This window comes from Misgurnus anguillicaudatus, chromosome 4 (assembly GCF_027580225.2).
Source record: "Misgurnus anguillicaudatus chromosome 4, ASM2758022v2, whole genome shotgun sequence".
In the NCBI taxonomy this organism is placed as follows: domain Eukaryota; kingdom Metazoa; phylum Chordata; class Actinopteri; order Cypriniformes; family Cobitidae; genus Misgurnus; species Misgurnus anguillicaudatus.
The window spans coordinates 5,926,116-5,948,509 of NC_073340.2; the positions used below are offsets into that span (position 1 = coordinate 5,926,116).

The 22,394-nt window shown below is 35.8% G+C and overlaps 1 protein-coding gene across 2 annotated transcripts in view; it reads right to left on the reverse strand.

Annotated features, from left to right (window-relative positions):
• pemt (phosphatidylethanolamine N-methyltransferase) overlaps positions 1-22,394 on the reverse strand; it is a 73,760-nt gene that overhangs the window by 19,846 nt on the left and 31,520 nt on the right. For both annotated transcript variants that reach the window (XM_055176715.2, XM_055176714.2), the window contains exons 3-5: positions 21,444-21,559; positions 7,449-7,594; positions 1,890-2,001 (exon numbers count right to left, since the gene is read on the reverse strand). In XM_055176715.2, the coding sequence (XP_055032690.2) occupies positions 1,890-2,001; positions 7,449-7,594; positions 21,444-21,559 (374 nt within the window). The remainder of the gene's footprint in view (positions 1-1,889; positions 2,002-7,448; positions 7,595-21,443; positions 21,560-22,394) is intronic.

Below are 22,394 nucleotides of genomic sequence, written 5' to 3' on the forward strand. Positions count from 1 at the left end.
CCAATTTTTTACTTCAGAAAGGTATAGTTGCTTATTACTTTTCACTATTTCTCTTATATAAGCATTTTCACCTGACATCCTTACTTTAGGGTCGACAGTTAAAGTGAGAGAGATGTGGAGAAGGACATCCACATTAACTGGCAAGTGTTTGCAAGCATAGAAAAAACACATTAAATGTTAAAGGAACACACCCAGATTTTGGGAATTTAGCTTATTCAGCGTATCCCCCAGAGTTAGATATGTCCATACATACCTTTCTCATCTCCGTGCGTGCTGTAACTCGGTCTGACGCAGCCCCCGCTAGCTTAGCACAAAGACTGGAAGTGAATGGCTCCAGCTAGCATACTGCTCCCAATAAGTGACAAAATAACGAGAACAATTTCCTATTTATGTGTTGGGATTTGTATAGTATATATATATATATATATATATACTGGGAACTACATTCTCAAAAGACAGAGCGATTTGCTCGCAGCACCCGGTACACGGTGTGACTATACAAATCACAACACATAAATAGGAAATTGTTCGCATTATTTTGTCACTTATTGGGAGCAGTTTTCTAGCTGAAGCCATTCACAATATCTTCTTATTTGGCAACATTTTAATAGTTTAGAAAAGGACTACCATTGCAAAATGAATCTAAAATTGTGCCTTTGACTGAACGACAAACCTATGATTAAATGCTAGTGGTATAAGTTTTACATTTAAATGACTGAACGCATGCAAAACACAAAAAACAAGAGCTTCAGTGTCCTTATGCATTTCAGGCTAAGGGTGGTAGTCTAATACAGACTGAAATCTGCCCATTTGGCTCTCAGTTGGGGCTCGCTGCAATTCCATTTTTCACCACAAATTAAATGGGTAAAATGTGGAGCGCTGTTGAGCTCAGGAGGTCAGAGGCAGCCTCTGCCCCGTTCTGCTTGATTATTCCATACAGTAGCCAAACCAGTCATGTGCCAAATTTCCAAACACATTTTCATTTCACTTTAGGATTTACAATATTTAATTTTTTAAATGCATATACTGTTTGCTGTGTTAAAAAATACAGAATTCTATTACTCTAATTGCAACTACAGTACTGTGATTAATATTGTAATAAAAAATTACAATATAGAATTTTATCTGTGATTAAATCTACAGTAAGTTTACGCTAAACTAGACTACATCAACTTACTTGCCAATTGCAACCAGTATTCTTTTTACAGTGTATTGATTCAAAATATAAGGCAGAACTTGAACTAAACTAGTTGTTTGAAAATTTTATGAAGGGAAAATCTGTAATGATGTAAAAAAAATATTTCATTACCAATCAAATGATATGTAGGGAAATTTGTGAAATTGATCAAATTATTTTTTGTGTAATGTACACTCTACAACAGTGGTTCTCAAACGTATTCATCGTGCGGCCCCCCTTGTCTACGGCAAATTCCTTCGTGGCCGCCCCAAAGAAAATGTATGACAAAAAACTGTTCAACTTTTAATTAAACAAAACATATTGAATGATACAAAGTAGTGCTGTTGGTTAGTAGCCTTATTTTTTTTTAGGTTTAATTGCACAGAATTCATGACAAATTAATTTATTTTATAAAATGTCATAAAACTGGGGCCCCCCTGGCACCATCTCGCGGGCCCCCAGTTTGAGAACCACTGCTCTACAACATGTTGGGTTATTTTCAACCCAACGTTGGATCAAAAAGGGATGAACCCAGCAATTGGGTTAACCCTAAAAATGTTGAGATATTAGAGATGATAATATAGATTGATTGGTTGAAACTATAATAATTAGTTTAAAAGCATTTTTACCAATGTTTTCTTTTAGGCCAAACTATAAATGGGTTTGTGGATTGGTTAATGCAGAACAGGGTGTTCCATGAATGCAGACTTACATCAAGGCCAGGCCAAAGTAGTTAGCAGTGCTGCCCCAGTACATCGGGTTGTCCATCACATTAAAGGGAAACCCGGTCACCTTCTGATCCATTAGGATTCCAAAATAGTCCCCTGTTTAAAGAAGGTAAAAAAACAGCCGTCATTGTAAATCCAGTGAACCCAGATACATCAGATAGAATTGATCTAGCTCTAATCTAACACACATGTATTATTATAAAATAATTTTTAGCTTGTGTGAAAAAATGCTTTCTGTTCACTCAGTCACTAACTGCGTTTACATGGACAATTGTAATTGGTTTAAATGTTCAATCCGTATGAAAATACTTAATGTAAACACCTGAATCAGAATAAAAAGACCCAAACCGATTAAATATCAAATCCGTTTGAGAGGGGTGGTTTATGTAAGGAATAATTGACAACGGGCCATTGAATTATAAGAAAATAATGCACACCAAGGTGGAAATGTGGCACGACGCAAAGCCGGTCAAGTAAACATATAACTTTAAGTCCTTATGATTATTGGAAATATGTTTGCATTATTTGTGTGCATATAAATGTAGTCACCGAGTTCTCTCAAGTATAGGTCTCAGGTAAAGGTGTTCACACACCGGGCGAGAAGTGCAGTGCTTGTGGTACACCCTTGAACTGGACTATTACTTGAACTCATTTATTAGTGTCTTCAATGGCTTTCTTTGTTATTTTTCGTAATTATTATCCATTTTTTATGTACATTCGTGCATCCACATGCATTTACAAAATGTGATGCAAACACTGGATTTAAACTTTACAAGAAGATTTCCAGGAACCGGACTGATCACGCCTGCCTAAGGCAAATCATCACATGAAAATTCAATGGTTTAATTCAAAATTATGAATAAACTCGGATAGCATACAGTAAAACAGAGGTCAGACTTCTCATCAAATGACCACAAGTTGTAGAATGCCAGATTCATGAGTTGAATTCTTAGGAAAAATACAGCACATGTGCTGTTGTAATACACTGTCCCACTGTTTCATATAGACAAGGATTAATTATGTTGATCTAGTCTAATGACAAGCTTTTAGGAAACTTTATGACCAAGTAAAAGCTTCTCAAAATCACTGTTTTCCTGATATTCCTTAAAAAAATCCTTAATAGCATTTTTGTGAGATTATAATTAAATTGCACACATTACTCAGTAAAATACTGTAAACACTCTGACTCTATGACAGTCGCTTCTTTCAGGTCAACCTACATACTGTAAAATACCGGTCTGAATTTGTGGTCCACTTCCAAAACCTTGCAAAGACCCTTTAAAAAAAAAGTAGAGCAACCTTTTGTCACAGGGGCTATGTAACCAACCCGTCATATCTGGATTTAAACACTCCTCTCTTTCTCTCTGACCTAGTTTAAGAAAAAGCTCTGATAACATCCACCTGGTTGTTCAAGCTTCTAGCAGTTCTTTTATTTGGGTTTCATTTTCGGGACATTAATTAATCTCTCTTATATAAACTCTGACACAGTGGAGCACTGAGATTGCTCAGGGTGGAGAAGACGCAGAATAAATTGCCCACCTGTTCTGAATGAAAAAGGGGCGATTCATTCACAAGTACAAAACAATATTCACCCGATTACATAGTGAATAATGTAATAGCTCAACGGGTGGAAAAGCATCAATTCTGTCTTTTCCATTGATGGCTATTCGGAAGTAACTGTGTGTTATGACAAAACAAGCTGAACTGTTTGTACATATTGTATTAAACTACAAATAAGAATAATAATAATAATTATTATTACTATTATTATTATTTAACACATTCATTAAAAATTAAGGACTTTTCAAAATGGATACAAGGGGTCACATCAAAAGGCCCTGTGAGGTTAAAATTTTAAATACAATCAAAAGGTCCAATAATATATTTTATAAAAGCTAACGTGACATGATGCTACTGTATCATGACCTACTTTTAACTACTCTTTAAGTTATATATAGTCTTTATGTGAGACAACTAAACTAATAGTACAACATGGTCAAAATAAGTCAGGTTTAGAGGTGTGAGGACAAGAAATCACAAAATTTGTCAGCAAATCTTGCCTCACAGAGCATTAAGGGCCAGATTTATTAAACGGGGCAAATTAGCATAAACGTACAATTCCAAAAAAGTACGGATGGAAGTGGAAATATCTGCGGGGTATTTACTAAAAAGGCACAAATTAAATAACACAGGCACAACAGCTCATTTCCACGATGACTTCACAATCTAATAAGCAGATAAAAATAGCGCAGGGTCACAAATAAGCAGAGCTGATGCTCCTCAGGTGCAGCTTGCAGGTGATCTGCTAACGTCTCATCAGTTACTTCAGTACTACAGACAAGAGCTGCGTCCGAAACCACTCCCTCGTTCACTTATTCTTTATTCCCTATATAGCCAGTGTTGGGGAAAGTTACTTTTAAAAGTAATGCATTACAATATTAAAGGCGGAGTCCACGATGTTTGAAAAACGCGTTGGAAAAGGAGACGGGCCGACTACCAAAACACACTTATAGCCAATCAAATCAAATCAAATGCCGGTTTGCGTATGTGTGGGGCGGGTCTATCAACAGAAGGTCCAGATTCTATTGGGGTAGGGGCGTGTTTGTTTAGGTGATTTCAAATATCAACATTGGCTTTCAAACATCATGGACTCCGCCTTTAAGTAACTCCACAAAAAAGTAACTAATTGCATTGCTTAGTTACTTTTCATGGAAAGTATTGCTTGCGTTACTTTTTCTTACTTGGCTAAGGATTGATCTCTTTCAGGCCTTGCAGGTGTTTTTTATGATCGCAAAAATGTTCTGCCCTGCTATCTCCGTTTTTGACTCAAACTGTTCCCGCTCATGTGCACGGAGTGCATAATTCTACGTTAATATGTTCAGTTTAATTCACTACATTATTTTATTTTTAAATTAATTAAACTGAAAAGTAACTCAAATTACTTTTTTTAAAAAGTAACTCAAATATGAATGTGTACATTTATAAAAGTAATCAACCCAGTCTCACCCCATGGCGTCAATATTTGACGCCACTTGACCATGCGTCAACAGTTGACGCGGAGGGTATACCTTTCGCGTCATTTTTTTGACGAACTGGGGACTTCAATACTATTAAGTCCGTTGCATTCTCTTTCCTATTTTCTTACCATTTTCACGTCGGTTTAGGGTTAGATTTACATAATGACATCCCTACCCAAACCTAACCCTAACCCCAACGCCAGGTGACAACTGTTTAATTTCGTGTACCTAATAGTATTAAAGTCCCCAGTTCGTCAAAAAATGACGCGAAAGGTATACCCTCCGCGTCGGCTGTTGACGCATGGTCAAGTGGCGTCAAATATTGACGCCATGGGATGAGGATGTGTTGAAGTAATGCGTTATTTTACTCGTTACTTCAGAAAAGTAATATTATTACGTAATGCGCGTTACTTGTAATGCATTACCCCCAACACTGTATATAGCAAATGACAATTGAGTCCACTATGTGGGGAAGAAGTGAACGAAAATGAGTCAGAGAGCTGTCGCAGAGATTCGTCATAAACCCTTACAACTGTGTGGCTTTATTGATTGTAGGCTACTGTGATACGGTAAAGTCTTCTTCTTTACTGTTTACCACATGTCACGTTATTAGTTGATAATAAAGAGAACAAAACAATACTTATTTACATTTTTATTTACTGTTGTTTATTTATTGTTTAATAAAAATGTGCATTATATTTTAAATAAAAGATATTGCAATTATTTTTATCTGTTTATTTCTAAAAAGTAGAAAATAACTGACAACAAGAATAAAAAATCAGTAGTTCAGCATTATATTAATTATGTTTTTTTCAAATTCATACCGTGAATTCTCTGTTTTAAACTTATTTTAAAAACAAATATTTGAATTTACATCAGCGTGATAAAAACTACAGTAAATGACAGAAACCAGCTTCGGAAAAAAGATAATTGAAGTGTAATTAAATTGTTTAATTGGTCTCAAGTCCCATTGAATAACGTGGGAGGCGGGCTTTATGACCTATACTGGGACCAGTCACCGGGGGGCGATCGAAACGTTTTGGCTTCACTTTTCAAGGCTTGTGCAGCACGCTTGGTGTAATCGCACAACAAGCGACTCTGAATAAAAAACACAGACTTAACATTACGATGGGTCCCAGAGTTAAGAGAGAGCTTTACTTCCTGCTTTGTTCAAAACAATCGCATCCTAATGACGAAAGTGCACCCGGGCTCGTATCGATAAAAGTACAGTGGGAGTGCGTGCACCTGGGGAAGTAGGGAGGGGGGACAATCATGCTGGGGTATGGTTTGGTCTGGATAATGTGAGTGCGCCCTTAGTGGTCTTTTATTTCAAGAATAGGGACTGCGGAAATTACACAAAATGGCTGGTGCATTGTTTGATTTGTGTTAACACTTAAAAACTTCTGGCTTTTAAAGCAATCATTGACTTATTTCTTATTTGATTTCTTTTGTTACTGCTGTGCCAGTAAGAGATGACTTGGGGATTGTCCAAAAAGAAATCTGTCAACATATTAATACAAAGACCCACAATATCCATGCAATTCCATCCACTTTATGCTGGTCTAGGTCTTGACTGTCTTTGGTCTAGATCTTTTCTTGGTCTCGCCTCTCAAAGTCTTTATCTTATCTTGGTCTCGTTTTGGGTAGTCTCAACTACAGCACTGTGTCCGTTTGGTCAAAAAGAAATACACCCAGCCATTTTCACCATCATTTTCTTATTTCTATATAATTATGTGGATAAACATTTTTTTATATAAAGTATTTTCAATTTTTTGTGCTTAAATGTTTTCTGAAACTGCAAGAATGCACATACAAAACATAAATCACATAATATTGACCTGACTGGTTATTTCACTGATATGAAGCAAACAACAGTCAGCAATGAATTTAACTGGTACCAGCTGTTTTTTTTGTAGAGAAAATGTTTTAATGTAGATTAGTTGAATAAAACCTTATCGTATTTAGTCGACTAAAACAATGCAGATGACTAAAATATGACTAAAACAAAATTGCATTTGGTCAAAAGACTATGACTAAAATAATTTAACACTGATTATAATTATATTTGTATATATATCACAAGTTTCTGTATTTCTGTTTCTCTTTTGTCTCTACTGCCTGTACTGCTATGTATTTGCTGTAAAACCTCTTTGTAGCAATGCAAAATTGTAGGAACTGCTATAGAAATAAATCTGAATTGATTCACAGAATTTATTACTAACATAAATGCCATGTCAAAAGTCATGTTGATTCTGCTGTATTTCAGTGAAACATTTTGTGACATTATCTTTATAATTCCTTGATCTCATGCTATCATTTATTCATCCTGAAACTCTCAGCTGCTGTTTACTATAATAATGGGCATTATTATTCACAAAGAGCAGTGAGAGGCTCTCAAAACTGTGGCAGCTTACAACAAATGTGCTTGTGATTCTCTGTCAATCCTATTTAAGATGCTTTCCATAGCCAATTGAAAGCAGCAGTGATGGATGGGATACAGAAATATGAATGAATAGTTTGATTTACCCAGAAAGGTGCCAGTAAAACCCAAGGCCAGGAAACTGCTGATAACAAACAAAGAACCGAAAGCCACCAGAGCTGCTCCTGTATAGTACACCTGTACATTGTCCAGCATGTCCAAACGTGGTTGTCCCTTCATGGCTACTGTAATACTAAGACACAGAGAGAAAGAGATACATGAAAAACAGGGCACATCATTAAAAACAAAAAAGTATGAATCCAAAAATACCCAATATAGTCTGCGTTTGTCTTGTCACGTAATACATAACAGTTGAATGAAAAGCGCCACACTTCCGATTGCCTCCATCCACAGGTACACCCGTCTTACACTGTGTTTGAATTACTTAAATGGACTAAAAAAGATATTTGTGTCAAAGTGAAAGTAGGTCAGGGTGAAAACCGGCCATTATAACGTTGAAATGGATTTCTCACAGATCTTGGCTTATGTTTGGCTCATTTAAAGATACAGATGGGATGCATGCTGCTTCAGTTGTTTAGTCACTGGGATTTTGTCATGACACCAATTAGGACATGTATATAATGTCTCAGTCGCCATAAGAGCAGACAGCATTATATTTTTCCCAGAAAAATAATAAGTCATTCACTAAAAACACTGCCATTTTAAATGAAATCAGACGCTCAGCGCTTTTATTACCTAAAACATAATCCAGGTCTTATATTCAAGTTTTAAAAGTGCATATTGTATTTATTATTTATCCAATAAAGTTCTGGCATTTTTTGTCGAACAGCTATTCAAGCAAGAAAAAATGTATGCATACATCTGGATGAAGACTAGACATTACATTTTAGTTCTTTGATCATACACTCACCTAAAGGATTATTAGGAACACCATATATGTTTGACCCCCTTTCGCCTTCAGAACTGCTTTAATTCTACGTGGCATTGATTCAACAAGGTGCTGAAAGCATTCTTTAGAAATGTTGGCCCATATTGATAGGATAGCATCTTGCAGTTGATGGAGATTTGTGGGATGCACATCCAGGGCACGAAGCTCACGTTCCACCACATCCCAAAGATGCTATATTGGGTTGAGATCTGGTGACTGTGGGGGCCATTTTAGTACAGTGAACTCATTATCATGTTCAAGAAACCAATTTGAAATTATTCGAGCTTTGTGACATGGTGCATTATCCTGCTGGAAGTAGCCATCAGAGGATGTGTACATGGTGGTCATAAAGGGATGGACATGGTCAGATACAATGCTCAGGTAGGATGTGGCATTTAAACGATGCCCAATTGGCACTAAGGGGCCTAAAGTGTTCCAAAAAAAAAAACATGCCACACACCATTACATCACCACCACCAACCTGCACAGTCATAACAAGGCATGATGGATCCATGTTCTCATTCTGTTTAAGCCAAATTCTGACTCTACCATCTGAATGTCTCAACAGAAATCGAGACTCATCAGACCAGGCAACATTTTTACAGTCTTCAACTGTCCAATTTTGATGAGCTTGTGCAAAATGTAGCCTCTTTTCTATTTGTAGTGGAGAAGGTTGTGTGTGTTGTGGCTTCACAAATGCTTTGCTGCATACCTCGGTTGTAACGAGTGCTTATTTCAGTCAAAGTTGCTCTTCTATCAGCTTGAATCAATCGGCCCATTCTCCTCTGACCTCTAGCATCAACAAGGCATTTTTGCCCACATGACTGCCACATACTGGATGTTTTTCCCTTTTCACACCATTCTTTGTAAACCCTAGAACTGGATGTGTGTGAAAATCACAGTAACTGAGCAGATTGTGAAATACTCAGACCGGTCCGTCTGGCATCAAAAACCATGCCACGCTCAAAACTGATTAAATCACCTTTCTTTTTCCATTCTGACATTCAGTTTGGACTTCAGGAGATTGTCTTGACCAGGACCACACCCCTAAAAGCATTGAAGCAACTGCCATGTAATTGGTTGATTATTAGATAATTGCATTAATGAAAAATTGAACAGGTGTAATCCTGTAGGTGAGTGTAGACTGTTTGTTTGTTTATTCTTAACACCATTCCAGCATTTATAGCTATATTCATGGCAAGAACTGGTTAATCCATACACAATAAGTTAACCTACTCAAGTTGATCAATCATGTACCATAGCTCAACTGGTGGAACATTGCGTAAGTAGTGCAAAAGGTTATGGGTTACCATGGGAACACACATAATGATAAAATGTATAACCTGAATGCACAGTAAGTTGCTTTGGGTAAAAGTATCTGCCAAATGCATAAATGTAAATGGTGGTGCATTATTACTTGGAGTATTTTCATACTTCATATAGAAAACAAATGTTAAACTGAAACAGAATGCAAAGCTGAAAAGGCTTGTGTCTTATTATATTTAATATGACTGCATAGACATAGAGGACTGTACAAACACACAAACAGACACACTACAACCTGACCTGTCCATAATTAATTTTCACCATCAGCAGGGAAGTTTTTCCTCACAATTCTGTCTTTTTAGTCAAAAAAAGAAATAATTATGCCTTCTATCTCTGTATTTTTTGGCTGTACACCTAAACTGAAAGAAAGTAAGTGGGACTTCATTGCTCACTTTTGCCTTTGAAAGCCACCTGGGAGGTGGTCAATTTTACGAAGAGGACCATTGTGTTCATTTTTCTAGGTCTCTGGGCCATGACTAATGTACTGGCTGCACCTTGGGCAGATTTAAGGCACTGAAACATTAGTTGATATTATATAGTAGCTTACTAAATAAATAAATAAATAAATAAATAAATAAATAAATAAATAAATAAATAAATAAATAAATAAATAAATAAATAAATAAATAAATAAATAAATAAATAAATAAATAAATAAATAAATAAATAAATAAATAAATAAATAAATAAATAAATAAATAAATAAATAAATAAATAAATAGTAGCCTTTTATTGTGGCCAGCCTAAGGCACACCTGTGTAATCAGCATCTTGATATGCCGCACATGTGAGGTGGATAGATTATCTCGGCAAAGAAGAAGTGCTCACTAACACAGATTTAGACAGATTTGTGAATAATAATTGAGAGAAATCAACCTTTTGTGTACATAGAAAAAGTCTTAGATCTTTGAGTTCCGCTCATGAAAAACTGGGACACAAACAAAAGTGTAGCATTTATAATTTTGGGCTCTTTTTTCACTACTTTTGCCCCTCTGTACTCATAAGTGTAACAAAATACATTCAACGCATAATATTTAAGATCAAGCCATAAAAACGATCTTAATGGAAACATGATTTTTTTCAATGTAATGAAATAACATGTGGGAGTGAAGGACAGCAGGTTAACAAGGTTAAATGCAAAACAAGATTATTTAATGAAATTAAAGAGACTTTGCTTAAGGGTCCTTCACCTTTACAGAAAATATCTCAACAATGTCACAAACTGTGCCAAGATTTACTATGATAGGAAAGTCTGCTATCAAAGCCAACAATTTCTATATCAGCTTAAATATTTCTCATTAGAATTGCTCACGATAGTAAGTTTATCTAAGCTTTGCTATTCACTTTACTTGAATGACTGTGGATCGAGTCTATAGTCCTTTTGTGACCTTTTCAGGTCTTATGATATTCAAGGACTTTTCGTAGGATGTCAACAGAAATTTCTTGTTGAGAATTCAGGCTTTACTGCACAGTTGGTAAAAGCAGGCAGGCGGACTTGTTTGGTACAAAGAGTTTAGGCCAGGTCAGGTCAAACCCACACAGGATCTTGTTGTAATATGTGATTCCAATGTCTGTGTCATGTCCATTTGCGCTTAATTAAAAATAGCAGGTCATAATATCCTGAACCTGCGGTTGATTCTTACATGCCTAGTTTTGACTGGGTACATCTTAAAAAGTAGTTATTTTAACATTTTTGATCATGGTGATGTTCGTGAAGTCTACAGCACAACAACCCCGTCAGCTCTCAAGGTCTTGAATCAGAAACATTGTTTTCAAACTGGTGGGTATATCTGGGCTATTACGATTTTGTCCCAGTCTCCATGAAATGTACAACAACATAAATTAAAATGAACAAATGTACATTTAAATGATGGCATGAAGCAATTTACAGTGTCATTCATACTACACATTTCAGCAGTACAAATAAAGTTCATTTCCTTAGTTCAGATAGCACCAAACTCTACCAGTTGAGCTATACAGTTGTTTCAATCCTAGTACTAGTCAGACAAGATCCTTAAAAAAAACTTTTCCACAACCCCAATCTTTAGTGTGTATTTCAAACCTTTACACAAAAACTTACTAACGTCGCTGGTTTTCAATGAGAAGTGTGTTTTACTACTAAAAAATCTTTAAAAATAGACAAAACATTGACCACTGTCCTCCATTTAGCTGCCTATAAATACAGATGGCAGATCTGTGAAGTTTTTATTTCCACACTCCAGTGAGACACCGGGAAATGAAAAGCAGTTATTATGCTATTAAGTGGACTTATCGATCATTTTGGGAATGTGCGTCAAACCCTTAATTTGTTCCTTTATCCTTTTTATTGAGAAAAACGTGCATTCATTGGGCAGAAAGATCCATAATACTCTATTTTAAGCTATAGTGGGACAGATAATCGGTTTAATGTGTTGTGTTTTATGAGTTCCCCCACTATGATACAACACTACGACTCGATGCACTACAAGAACAATAATAATTTTTAATGAAATACTTTTTCATTTAGTTCTAACTAATATTACTTTAAACTCCAATTTTTGCATTACTATGCATCTTTATTAACAATTTACTCGTATAATGCAATCTAAAGGCCTTTGGTGTATGAAATCACTCAAGTTAAAGTGATCCCTTTTGTTTTACACAAATAATGGTTATCAAAGCAGCATTAAATTATGGGCTTGTAAACATGTGTTTCCTACTGTACTCTCAATGCATATAGCACATTTAGGAGATGCTTTTATTCAATGTGACCTTGTGCATTCAGACATCTTACAGTAGATCCAGACAGATCAAGATCAGATTCCAGATTCCTGATTGCTTTAAAATTTTAATTTAATTCAACTTAAAAATCTTAGTTAACTAAAAAAAAGTTGTGTAAATATGTTGTGTTAAGTAATGTTTACATTGAATTAAATCTAAAATAATTTTACTGTAACTGTACTGAGTTACATTACTTTTGCATTACTTTTGAGTTACTTTCATCAAAATAAAAGAAGTATGACTAGGCATTATAAAATGTTCAAATGCAGTTTATTGCTGCGTATAAATCTAGAAGTTATGTGTTGGCCCTCGAGCTTTGAATAGGCACAGTGAAGACTTATGGCAAAATACAGTAACAATCACTGTCAGAATCATAAACATAGACAAATGATCTGGTAAAAGTCTGGTAAATTATGGTACACATAACAAACACAATACAGCCCACTATAATGCAACCTATAGACTAATTACATGGCAAGACACGCAACCGCTTTTCATTTCTATTCTTTAATTCACTTTTAATTCAGATTCACAGCACAAACCTGGCATGCACAACTTATCAAAAAGTGCTATTGGAGGATTAGGCCTCAAGGAATACAGCTCATTTCAGTCCAATATAAGGATTACATGTAGGCTAACATATACAACACAGACAAACAGAGGAACACTGCTTTTTGCCAAACAATGCATATAGGCTCCCATACAAAGGCTGGTAAAAACTTCAAACAGTGATGTTTAAATGTACTAATTAATATTTAGATAACCATATTTAAGTCTACACTAATGTTATGTTGTAGTTTAGGTTGCTGATTGTAATAAAACTGTAGATCGCATAGGAATAGCAATCTATTATGTATATGGATGGACTGTAACCATAACAACGTTAGCTTACCTTGTCATTGCTGGTGTTGATATGGATTTTACTGACAGCCTTTTAAAAGTCTCTTTACTTCTGGGATTCAAGCAGCATGAGAGACCGGTTGAAACTTTCTGTTGCTTTTACTAAGTGCTCTCGTTCGCAAAATGTTTTTACACTGCATGCGTGTGCGGCGCTACCGAACCTGATTCTGGCCACTTTAGTCAATGCTTATACAGCCGCGGACTTCCCAGAAGCGGCTCTTTGAAATACGCGTCTATATTTGACTCGCACCGCGTCCAAATCGCAGCTCAAATCCACAATTAAAGTAAAAATGAACATGCTGCATACAGCACCCGTAAACAATGCTATTTTACCCGCAGCTTTTTCCTGTGCGGATGCTGGTCACGAGGCATTGGTCAAAAATAAAAAACAGTCTAATTTTGAAATGCATTGTTGTAACACGCGTTACTGAGACTGTAACGAGTACAATTTTACCAAAATTTTATTAGTAATGCGTTATATTACTGCGTTACAGCAAAAACGAATATATTACTGTAATATATTATATTTTGTAATGCGTTACTCCCAACACTGGTTAAAAGTGCATACACGGAGAGGTGCGTTTCAAAAAGCACTCAAACCAAGAATCTCTCTTCGCATGACAGGACACATACACACAAAATTATCTCGAAATACCAGTCTTGGCAAATATCTCCACAAAAACTGTTAGTTATTATGTCTTACAGTAAACGTAAATAGAAATTCAACCGTGTGTCAATAGGCTGTCCGTGTTTATCCCGTCTTAAAGGAATAGTCTACTCATTTTTAATATTAAAATATGTTATTACCTTAACTAAGAATTGTTGATACATCCCTCTATCATCTGTGTGCGTGCACGTAAGAGCTGGCGCGCGCTGCGACGCTTCGATAGCATTTAGCTTAGCCCCATTCATTCAATGGTACCATTCAGAGATAAAGTTAGAAGTGACCAAACACATCAACGTTTTTCCTATTTAAGACGAGTAGTTATAAGAGCAAGTGGATTTAAAAGAGGAGCTACATTTTATGGCGTAATAGCACTTTTGGGAGTACTTCGACTCGGCGCAGGAACACCCTCCCTCTCCCATTATGAGAGGGAGAAGGGGACCGGACTTTTCACGCGAGTCGAAGTACTCCCAAAAAAGCTATTACGCCATAAAATATAGTTCCTCTTTTAAATCCGCTTAGAAAAGCGCTACGTTTTATTTTGTACCACCAAACTTGCTCGTATAACTACTCGTCTTAAATAGGAAAAACGTTGATGTGTTTGGCCACTAACTTTATCTCTGAATGGTACCATTGAATGAATGGGGCTAAGCTAAATGCTATCGAAGCGTCGCAGCGCGCTCCAGCGCCCACGTGCACGCACACAGACGACAGAGGGATGCATCAACAACTCCCAGTCAAGGCAATAACATATTTTAATATTGAAAATGAGTAGACCACTCCTTTAAAGAGACAAATCATAAAACTGTTTGGGTCATTATGTTAATCAAACAACAGTAGACTCTTATAGCTTTAAAAATATAAATTATATTTTATTTATAGAATGAAGACATTGTTATTATTCATTCAATTCCATTTATATACCCAAATACTACTGTTAGACCTTACTTTATGTATAACTTTCTATTTTTATATGCTTGTAATTTCTTGATATGTTCTTATTTTCCCCCACCCAATTTTTATTTTGCTGACCCCGAAAATGATTTGACCTGTGACTTTAAACCGTAATGTAATCTGTTAACTACTACTATATTGTAAAATTATGTCATTTGAGAGTAGGCGACAGCAATTTTATAATAAACACGATAATCGTATGTACGAGATACAGTGGTGTCCTCAAAGCCTTTAGGTTAATAAATTTTTTTTTACCGTGCATTAATAAAACATAACTGACTTCCGGCACAAAGTTACATCACTGTCAAAATGAAGGTCAGTAAATAAATAGGTTATATTTTTTTTACATTACTTGAAAAACAATTGGGTGAAGTGCTTGACTTCATTTCAGGTGAACTGATGTAACCAACGCTGAGTCATTTGAGACAGTAACAGTTGACCTCTGGAAAGCAGAGGAAGGCTGCAGGTTTGATGTTAGGTAATGGACCAAATGACAAGGACTGCAAAAAATATAAAAGCCCACAGAGCTGTTTTGAGAACTCTATAAAACACAGGATATAAGAAACTAATAGTGTCTGCGGAGAATGAAGAACAAGGTCACATTCAGGTTAATGAAACCTGATAAAAAAGCAATAATAATTTCTGAAAAGGGTTTAACTAGCGAAAGCTCTTTTAGCTTTATTTAATTTTAATTTAATTTTAATCTAAATGTTTGTCACTGGAAAAACAAAAACAATACATAAGACCACCATCCATAAGATTAAAAAATTTAATCTGCTGTAGTACTTAAGTTTGATAAAAGCTAGTTATTATTTTCTTCAATTAATTAAATCCATTGACATCCAGTGGGATTTGGATTTATAATAATAAGTCTTGTCGTGCAATGCCATTTCTAAATTTAGCATCAACAACAATCTTAATGATCTGATGCTCAAAGGAAAGGATTTTCATTATTTTTAGCATGCAATGATAAAACAGACAGGCGGTTTTGTTTAACTGTCAAGAGGAATCTGAAACCTTCAGAGATTCGGCTATGAATAGCTTTCATCCGTCACCTTTAAGTGCATCAATTCTGGGAGGATATGTAAGCTATAGCACAGTATAATGATTCATACACGATAATAAAGATGTTATATATGCAATGATTATTCAGTAATGTAAATGGAGTCTTAAATGAAATGTGGCTAAATATACCAGGCATTAATTCGTATGCTAAATAGCTTCAGATGGGTCTTTCTAAATTATAGCTTTTAAAAGACAGAATTGCGTAACATCTCAAAAAAGATGTGATATAATATGCTACTACTAATAAAGATAATATAATTTTCGATTTTTAAGCCAACATACTGTATACAACATATGCATAAGTGACTATAAGGGCACACTCACATTTGGCATGGTTGCCTTGTTTTGAACCGTGCCCAAACGCAACTGTGCTCTCTTAACATTGGAGCTCATGGCCCTTTTAAATTTGTTGCTTTTTGAGACACAGTGAGACAACCCTTTTATTGCTTAGTCGATCTATCGCTTATGCCACTTAGACATTCACATAAGCGTGCTGGCATGCATCAAAAGGTTTTCAATGAGGCGACTTTGTACAACACGCCCCACCTTCAGATGGCACATTTTTCGCTCACACCTCTGCAGGTGGTCCAGGGTGAGTCTGACCGGTACGGAGTGCTCAGACTGGTCAAACAAGTGCATTTTCATAAAAAAATGGTACCAAAGGGATGATGATCTTTAAAAAGATCCTAATATGCATCACTTAGGTTACACATATGAATAAATGTGGTATGAATCTGTACCTTTAAGGTACTAATAATGTTGGGCGATATGCCCCATAGTGAGATCCTACTATCGTCAGCGGGTGAGTATTGGGGTGTGAGTATGTTCATTTTTTACTCATTTATGACAAGCCACTGGATTGGTGGAAAAAAACAAGAGATGATTTACTCTAAGGGCAGCTGGCAACAATGTCACAATCGCAACCTTCTTGATGCCATCAGAAATTTCTTGTGTGTCAGGGAACGGGAACAGCTCACTCACCGGTTTTAAACCCCTGCATGCATAATAACCTCTCTAGTGTCAATGTGCTAAACAAGTGCATTACAAGTTCAGGTGCGAAGAGGAGAAGCCAACAAGCTCTCTTAAGCGAGGAAAAGCATGCAATGCACATTGGTGTCGCAAGTTTTGGTTATGGTAATGTTAATGTGAAACTATGATGATAATAATAATTTAAAACTATAATAGGTAAACATGTCAACTATCATCATGAAGGCAAGCGCTATCGGCCATATGTCTATCGTTAATCTATCGGCACAACCCTATAGGTACTAATATGCTCTCTTTAGGTATAAAGGTGGACTTTTTGAAAGGGTACTTCTTCCCCAGTGACAGCTTTTGTACCTTTATTCTGAGAGTGTGTCATATTGCTTTCAAAAAACATAAATTATTTATAAAAGTCAGCCATACATGTAAAAATGAATGCACAAAACCACATATGTTAAGCATGATAATGTTTCAGAAGAAATCTGATCTTTTACAATTCTTAATTTTCTTCCAGGCTGAGAATTGTTTAAAAGCAGACAGCAAGATCACTGACGTCTGGGATTGAAATAATAGCTGCTCATACTTGAGTTTTCTTCAAGGCGTGCTTTCTTCTCACACTACTATTTTCTGAGCTGTGACATCAAGGTTCACTTCAGCTTCAACAAGTAAGCGAAAACTGTCTTCCAATCTTTCTATCATTTTTTCCTTCACAGAGACAACCAGACAATCAGATTAAAGCTGATATTTCTACACAATGTCATGGCAATGTGATGTCTAATTCATATGAATTTGTACGTTATCATTTATACATTGGGTGTGGGGTTAGGGTGCATCCGCTTCAGTATAGTTTTTTTTTTTTTTGTAAAAAATACCGTTTTTATACAATTCACAATTTACATCATACAAATTAATACAAATTAGCTACCACAAAAAAATACTGACTTATTCCTGTGCATTTAAAGTACGGATGAAGGTTGCGTTCATTGTGCTTTGCTTTCAGCTGTCTGTTTACTCAGGGCTCGAAAAAATCGAAATGCCTTGTAGCCCTTCGGGCATGCACTCTTTAGTTTTTGGTAGCCCGAAATGAATGCAAGTAACCCGTATAAAAAGACATTTCTTTTAATGTAGAATATTGAGACAAAACATCTATCAAAACACATGACGGCGTGTACATTCACGACGCGCTGTAAAAAGATTAAGTGCACGCATTGAAAAAAGATAGGTATGTAATAATTCATCTAAGTTGAGGTAAGAACATAGTAAAATATTGAAAAACTATGGTGTTGTCCTTCAACTGAAGTCACAGATAAGAAAATGCCACTTGACGTTCCTCAATTGGTTTTCACCACGGGCCTAATTTTGCCAATACAAAGCCTAAAGGGCCACTGACCACAATGTTTGCTCTGTTTTTCTTGTTTTTGATGCTGTTGTTTTATAACAAACCAAAAATCTGGATTTCCATGCAAGCCAACTGTTCCTGCTCATCTCCACACTGGATATACTCACTATTTAATAGTGGTTCAATGGATCACAAAACTCACAGTATGGATCATAAAATGTTTTTCCAGTTAAAGATTGGATCATTTTTCCTGATCAGAAAAATAGGGGCTACTGTCGCTTTAAGAGTGAGTTCTCAACGGAGTCACATATAGACGCCTTCAAGGTTTGTAAACATTGAATGACTATCGGGTGCGCGCGCAGCATGGGGTCAAACTGTTCATACCATTTAGGGCTGAAAAATCATGACTTAGCTGAAATGAAGTGAGCACTACAAACACAAGCATCTTTAATCTTTGCATTGTCCCAGTCTGCACGTTTAATTGCTTGCAGCCACAGATGTTGTATTTTTTGTTTTTAATTAACCTCTCGACGCGCACTAGCTTGTGGACGGAAAGACGTCAGTTTTTTTAATGCTGCTAACAATATATATATAGCCTGTACAAACAACAATAATAATAACATTGCTATACATCGTTTAAAAGGTCTAAGGGTTTAGCATCAGTGTATGGTGTACGTTTTGAGATACAAGTGCTCTAGCATCATAAATATAGTATTTTGTTACAGAAGTCCAGATGACAACATGCATAAAATAAGCTGACGTCTTACCTTTGTGCTGGTATAAGGAACGCGAATCAAATCCAGTCTGTTTCACATGTGTGAATAACCCATAAAAACTCTCCAACAAAGTACATCCAATGACCATTTTTGTCCACAAATGCGTATAATCCGTGAAATATAATCAGATTTCACATGCACGTCTTGTAATAGATTATAATATACAATCTGAGGACTATTTACATCGTAACACTTGTATATGGGATTACACTCGCTTTCAAAACCAGCGGTCAAACTTGTTTGTAAAAGTAGGCGGGAGTATAATACATAATATCCAAACAGCGCTGTCAAATATCGTGACGTCATCTGACTCGCGCGTTCCTCCAATGACTTCATGAAAAATATTGATAGACAGAACATGTAGCCAATTAGATAACGAATTCAACGATCTTTGTGTGAAGCTTTATTTCCTGGTATGGATACGGCATTTTATACGCTTATATAAGGATAAACAATAAAAAGAACGAACGTGTATGCATGTAAACAAAAGACTTTTATTTTGTGGCTGACTGGCACTTAGAAAAGGCACTAGTCTTACAAAAACTCTTGCAAGAACCTCATTTTTGGGTCTATTGACTCCAAACGTGAAATATAACTTCTTTAGACTTGTGGCTTTGTCATCATTGCATTTCTAGGTTACACACCCATATTTATCATTAAGATTTTTAGTATTAAAAAAGATGTTATGCAAAAACATTTTTTATTACAATGTACTTCAGCCTCTCTAACTTTTTTAATTTTTATCTTAAAATAATTTTGAAACATGGCAAACGAAGCTCAAAGTGTCTTCTATCTATAGATACCACAGTTATGCTTATACTATAAATGGTTTAGTAGAAACAGCCCTTTTAGTGAAAGTAGATATTTTCATGGTTTGGGGCCAGAATGGGGGTGCTTTTCAAGAGGTTTAGATTCTGCAGGTATCCTGAAAAACTTGACGATACCGAATAATACGCAACTCAATCTGCTGTAATAACTTTTGACCCCGACATGCGCAGTGGGAACCGCCTGTGACGTAAGCTGTGAAGGGGTCTATACTGTAGCCTACTGTAGCAATTCTCTTCAATGCACATGCAATCTATATCACTTTAAAACTTGCTGCGAGAGATTTTTGAAGATAGTAATGACTGACAGGACGCCGTTGGAGAAAATGTTGCCCAACAGTTTCAGATCGTCAATGACAAATTAGTACTGCTTGCTTCCTGTATAGTTTGCACCTTTGCGCGATCGCGAATGGAAAGAGAAAGTAAACCTGAACACACAATCAAACTCAATTTAAATCCACAATGACATAATTTCATACATCATAACTACCCAACCAAATCTGTCAGAGAATGCAAAATCATTTAAATATATTTTTTCTCAACATAGCCCGACGGGCAGGGCGGAGATGCATTTTTGGTAGCCCGACTGGAAGGCACAGTAGCCCTGGACGTGCACATAGCGATTTTGCGACCCCTGATACTGCAAATTTGCTTTACTTTATTTGCAAACTGTGTTAAAATGAACAACTAAGGAAGCCTTTTTTGTCAGAAGCTCTAGTAAATTAAGTTATTTTGTTTAGTTGGCATTAAGAATCATGGGAGAATTGTGATCTTCATTTCAAACAAACAAACAAAAAATCATGCAGCCCTAACTCGGACTACTGTGGCCAAAGCTTAATGCATGCACTTGTGTTTAAAAAGTACCGGTCAGATTATCTTAAGTATCAAATAAAGGCTCATACAACAACAACAAAAGACTGATAGCAACTAATGCTGGGGACACACCTAAAAAACTTGCTGAAACATTTTGAGATTGGACTCAACACACATAAAAAGTGTTTTTATTGCTTAAATGATTTTTATCTGTGATTGTAAACAAAGACTGAGCACAACTGGAAAAGACTAGGCATGATCAGTCGTTACGATCAAATTACATTCATAATCTGTGTGAAAATCATTAGGTGTGTCCCCAGCTTAAGCTCAGTGACATTTTCGTCGACTGTGTGCGCTGAAGTTGTACTGAGAACATATTCTTTCTCTCAGAACGGGGTAGAAAATAGCACCAGCTTGTCTAACACACACACACACACACCGAGCTGTGGGCTGTCACATGCGATGTCGATGACACCAGCGACTGCAGCATGGAGACAGAGGTTGCCATGGCAATGTCGACATGCTCATGAGTCCAAACGAAATAAAGTAAGATGGGTAAATGTGAAGCAAAGAGCCCGTAGTCAGAAGACCACGTCAGACATAAATGTCAGTGTTATTATTGATAACATCTCAGCGTTAAACACAAATTGTAAAGCTTTACAGTTATAAGTAAGGTTAGTAAAAAAGCATACAGTATGTTACTGAGTCATTTACTTGAGTGCAAAGGTATTAGGGTAGCTGTGGGTTACCTGTGACTACGGTAAACATTTAGGAGCAAGATGAGAAATCCAAGGAAATAACAGGCTGTATAAGGACTACCGAACAGTCGTGTCAGTCCTCGTGTTCTGTGTTCCCATCTGGCAACCTGAAATATGAACATATACATAGTCAAACATTATAAACAAAAACGAATGAATACACGATTACCATAACATAACATAACGTCTATAGACATGCCTACTATTTATTCGTAACTTTTTCTTTTTATAGTTATACTAAAGCTGCAATCCATATTTTTTGGTTAAAAATAATAATAATAAAAAATGTATCAAGGATGTTCATGAATGTTGAGTGTTTCTCCTTACACTGATTTACATCTGTAGTTTTATAATAATTATTTAAGCTGTCGGGTCAGATTTTATGGGAAACGTCAGTTTGGTGTCTTTTGACTTTAAACCATGTAAAGTACATAAAGTAACTTTTTTAAATTAAAGTAACATATTTGTTTTAAACAAGAATGCCAACAGTGAGAGAAAGTTATGCATGGAAGCATTTTTTTTATTTTCATCTGGTTCAATATCAAGTTGAATTAATTTATTTAAAACTTTTTAACAATGTTGCATTGTTTCAAAGCAACTTTGCATGAAATGAATATAAATAATGCAAAATGAAACCACAGAAAGCGGGAAGATTATAAAATATACAATATATGAAATAAAATAAATAGTATTATTGCAAATTCCCATGAATAGATTATAATTTAATAAAACGTTATACACATCACTTTCTTTGAATATCAGACATTCAATTAATATGATAAATAAGTTTAACAGGCTTCATATTAACTCATTTCCCGCCAGCCATTTTTTGAAAAGTTGCTTGTCAGCATTTTTTGTGATTTTCACAAGTTTCACAAAATGCCTTCCAGGAAATTTTTTGCTTATAAACTCTTAAATATGGGTATTTTACTTTAAATTTTA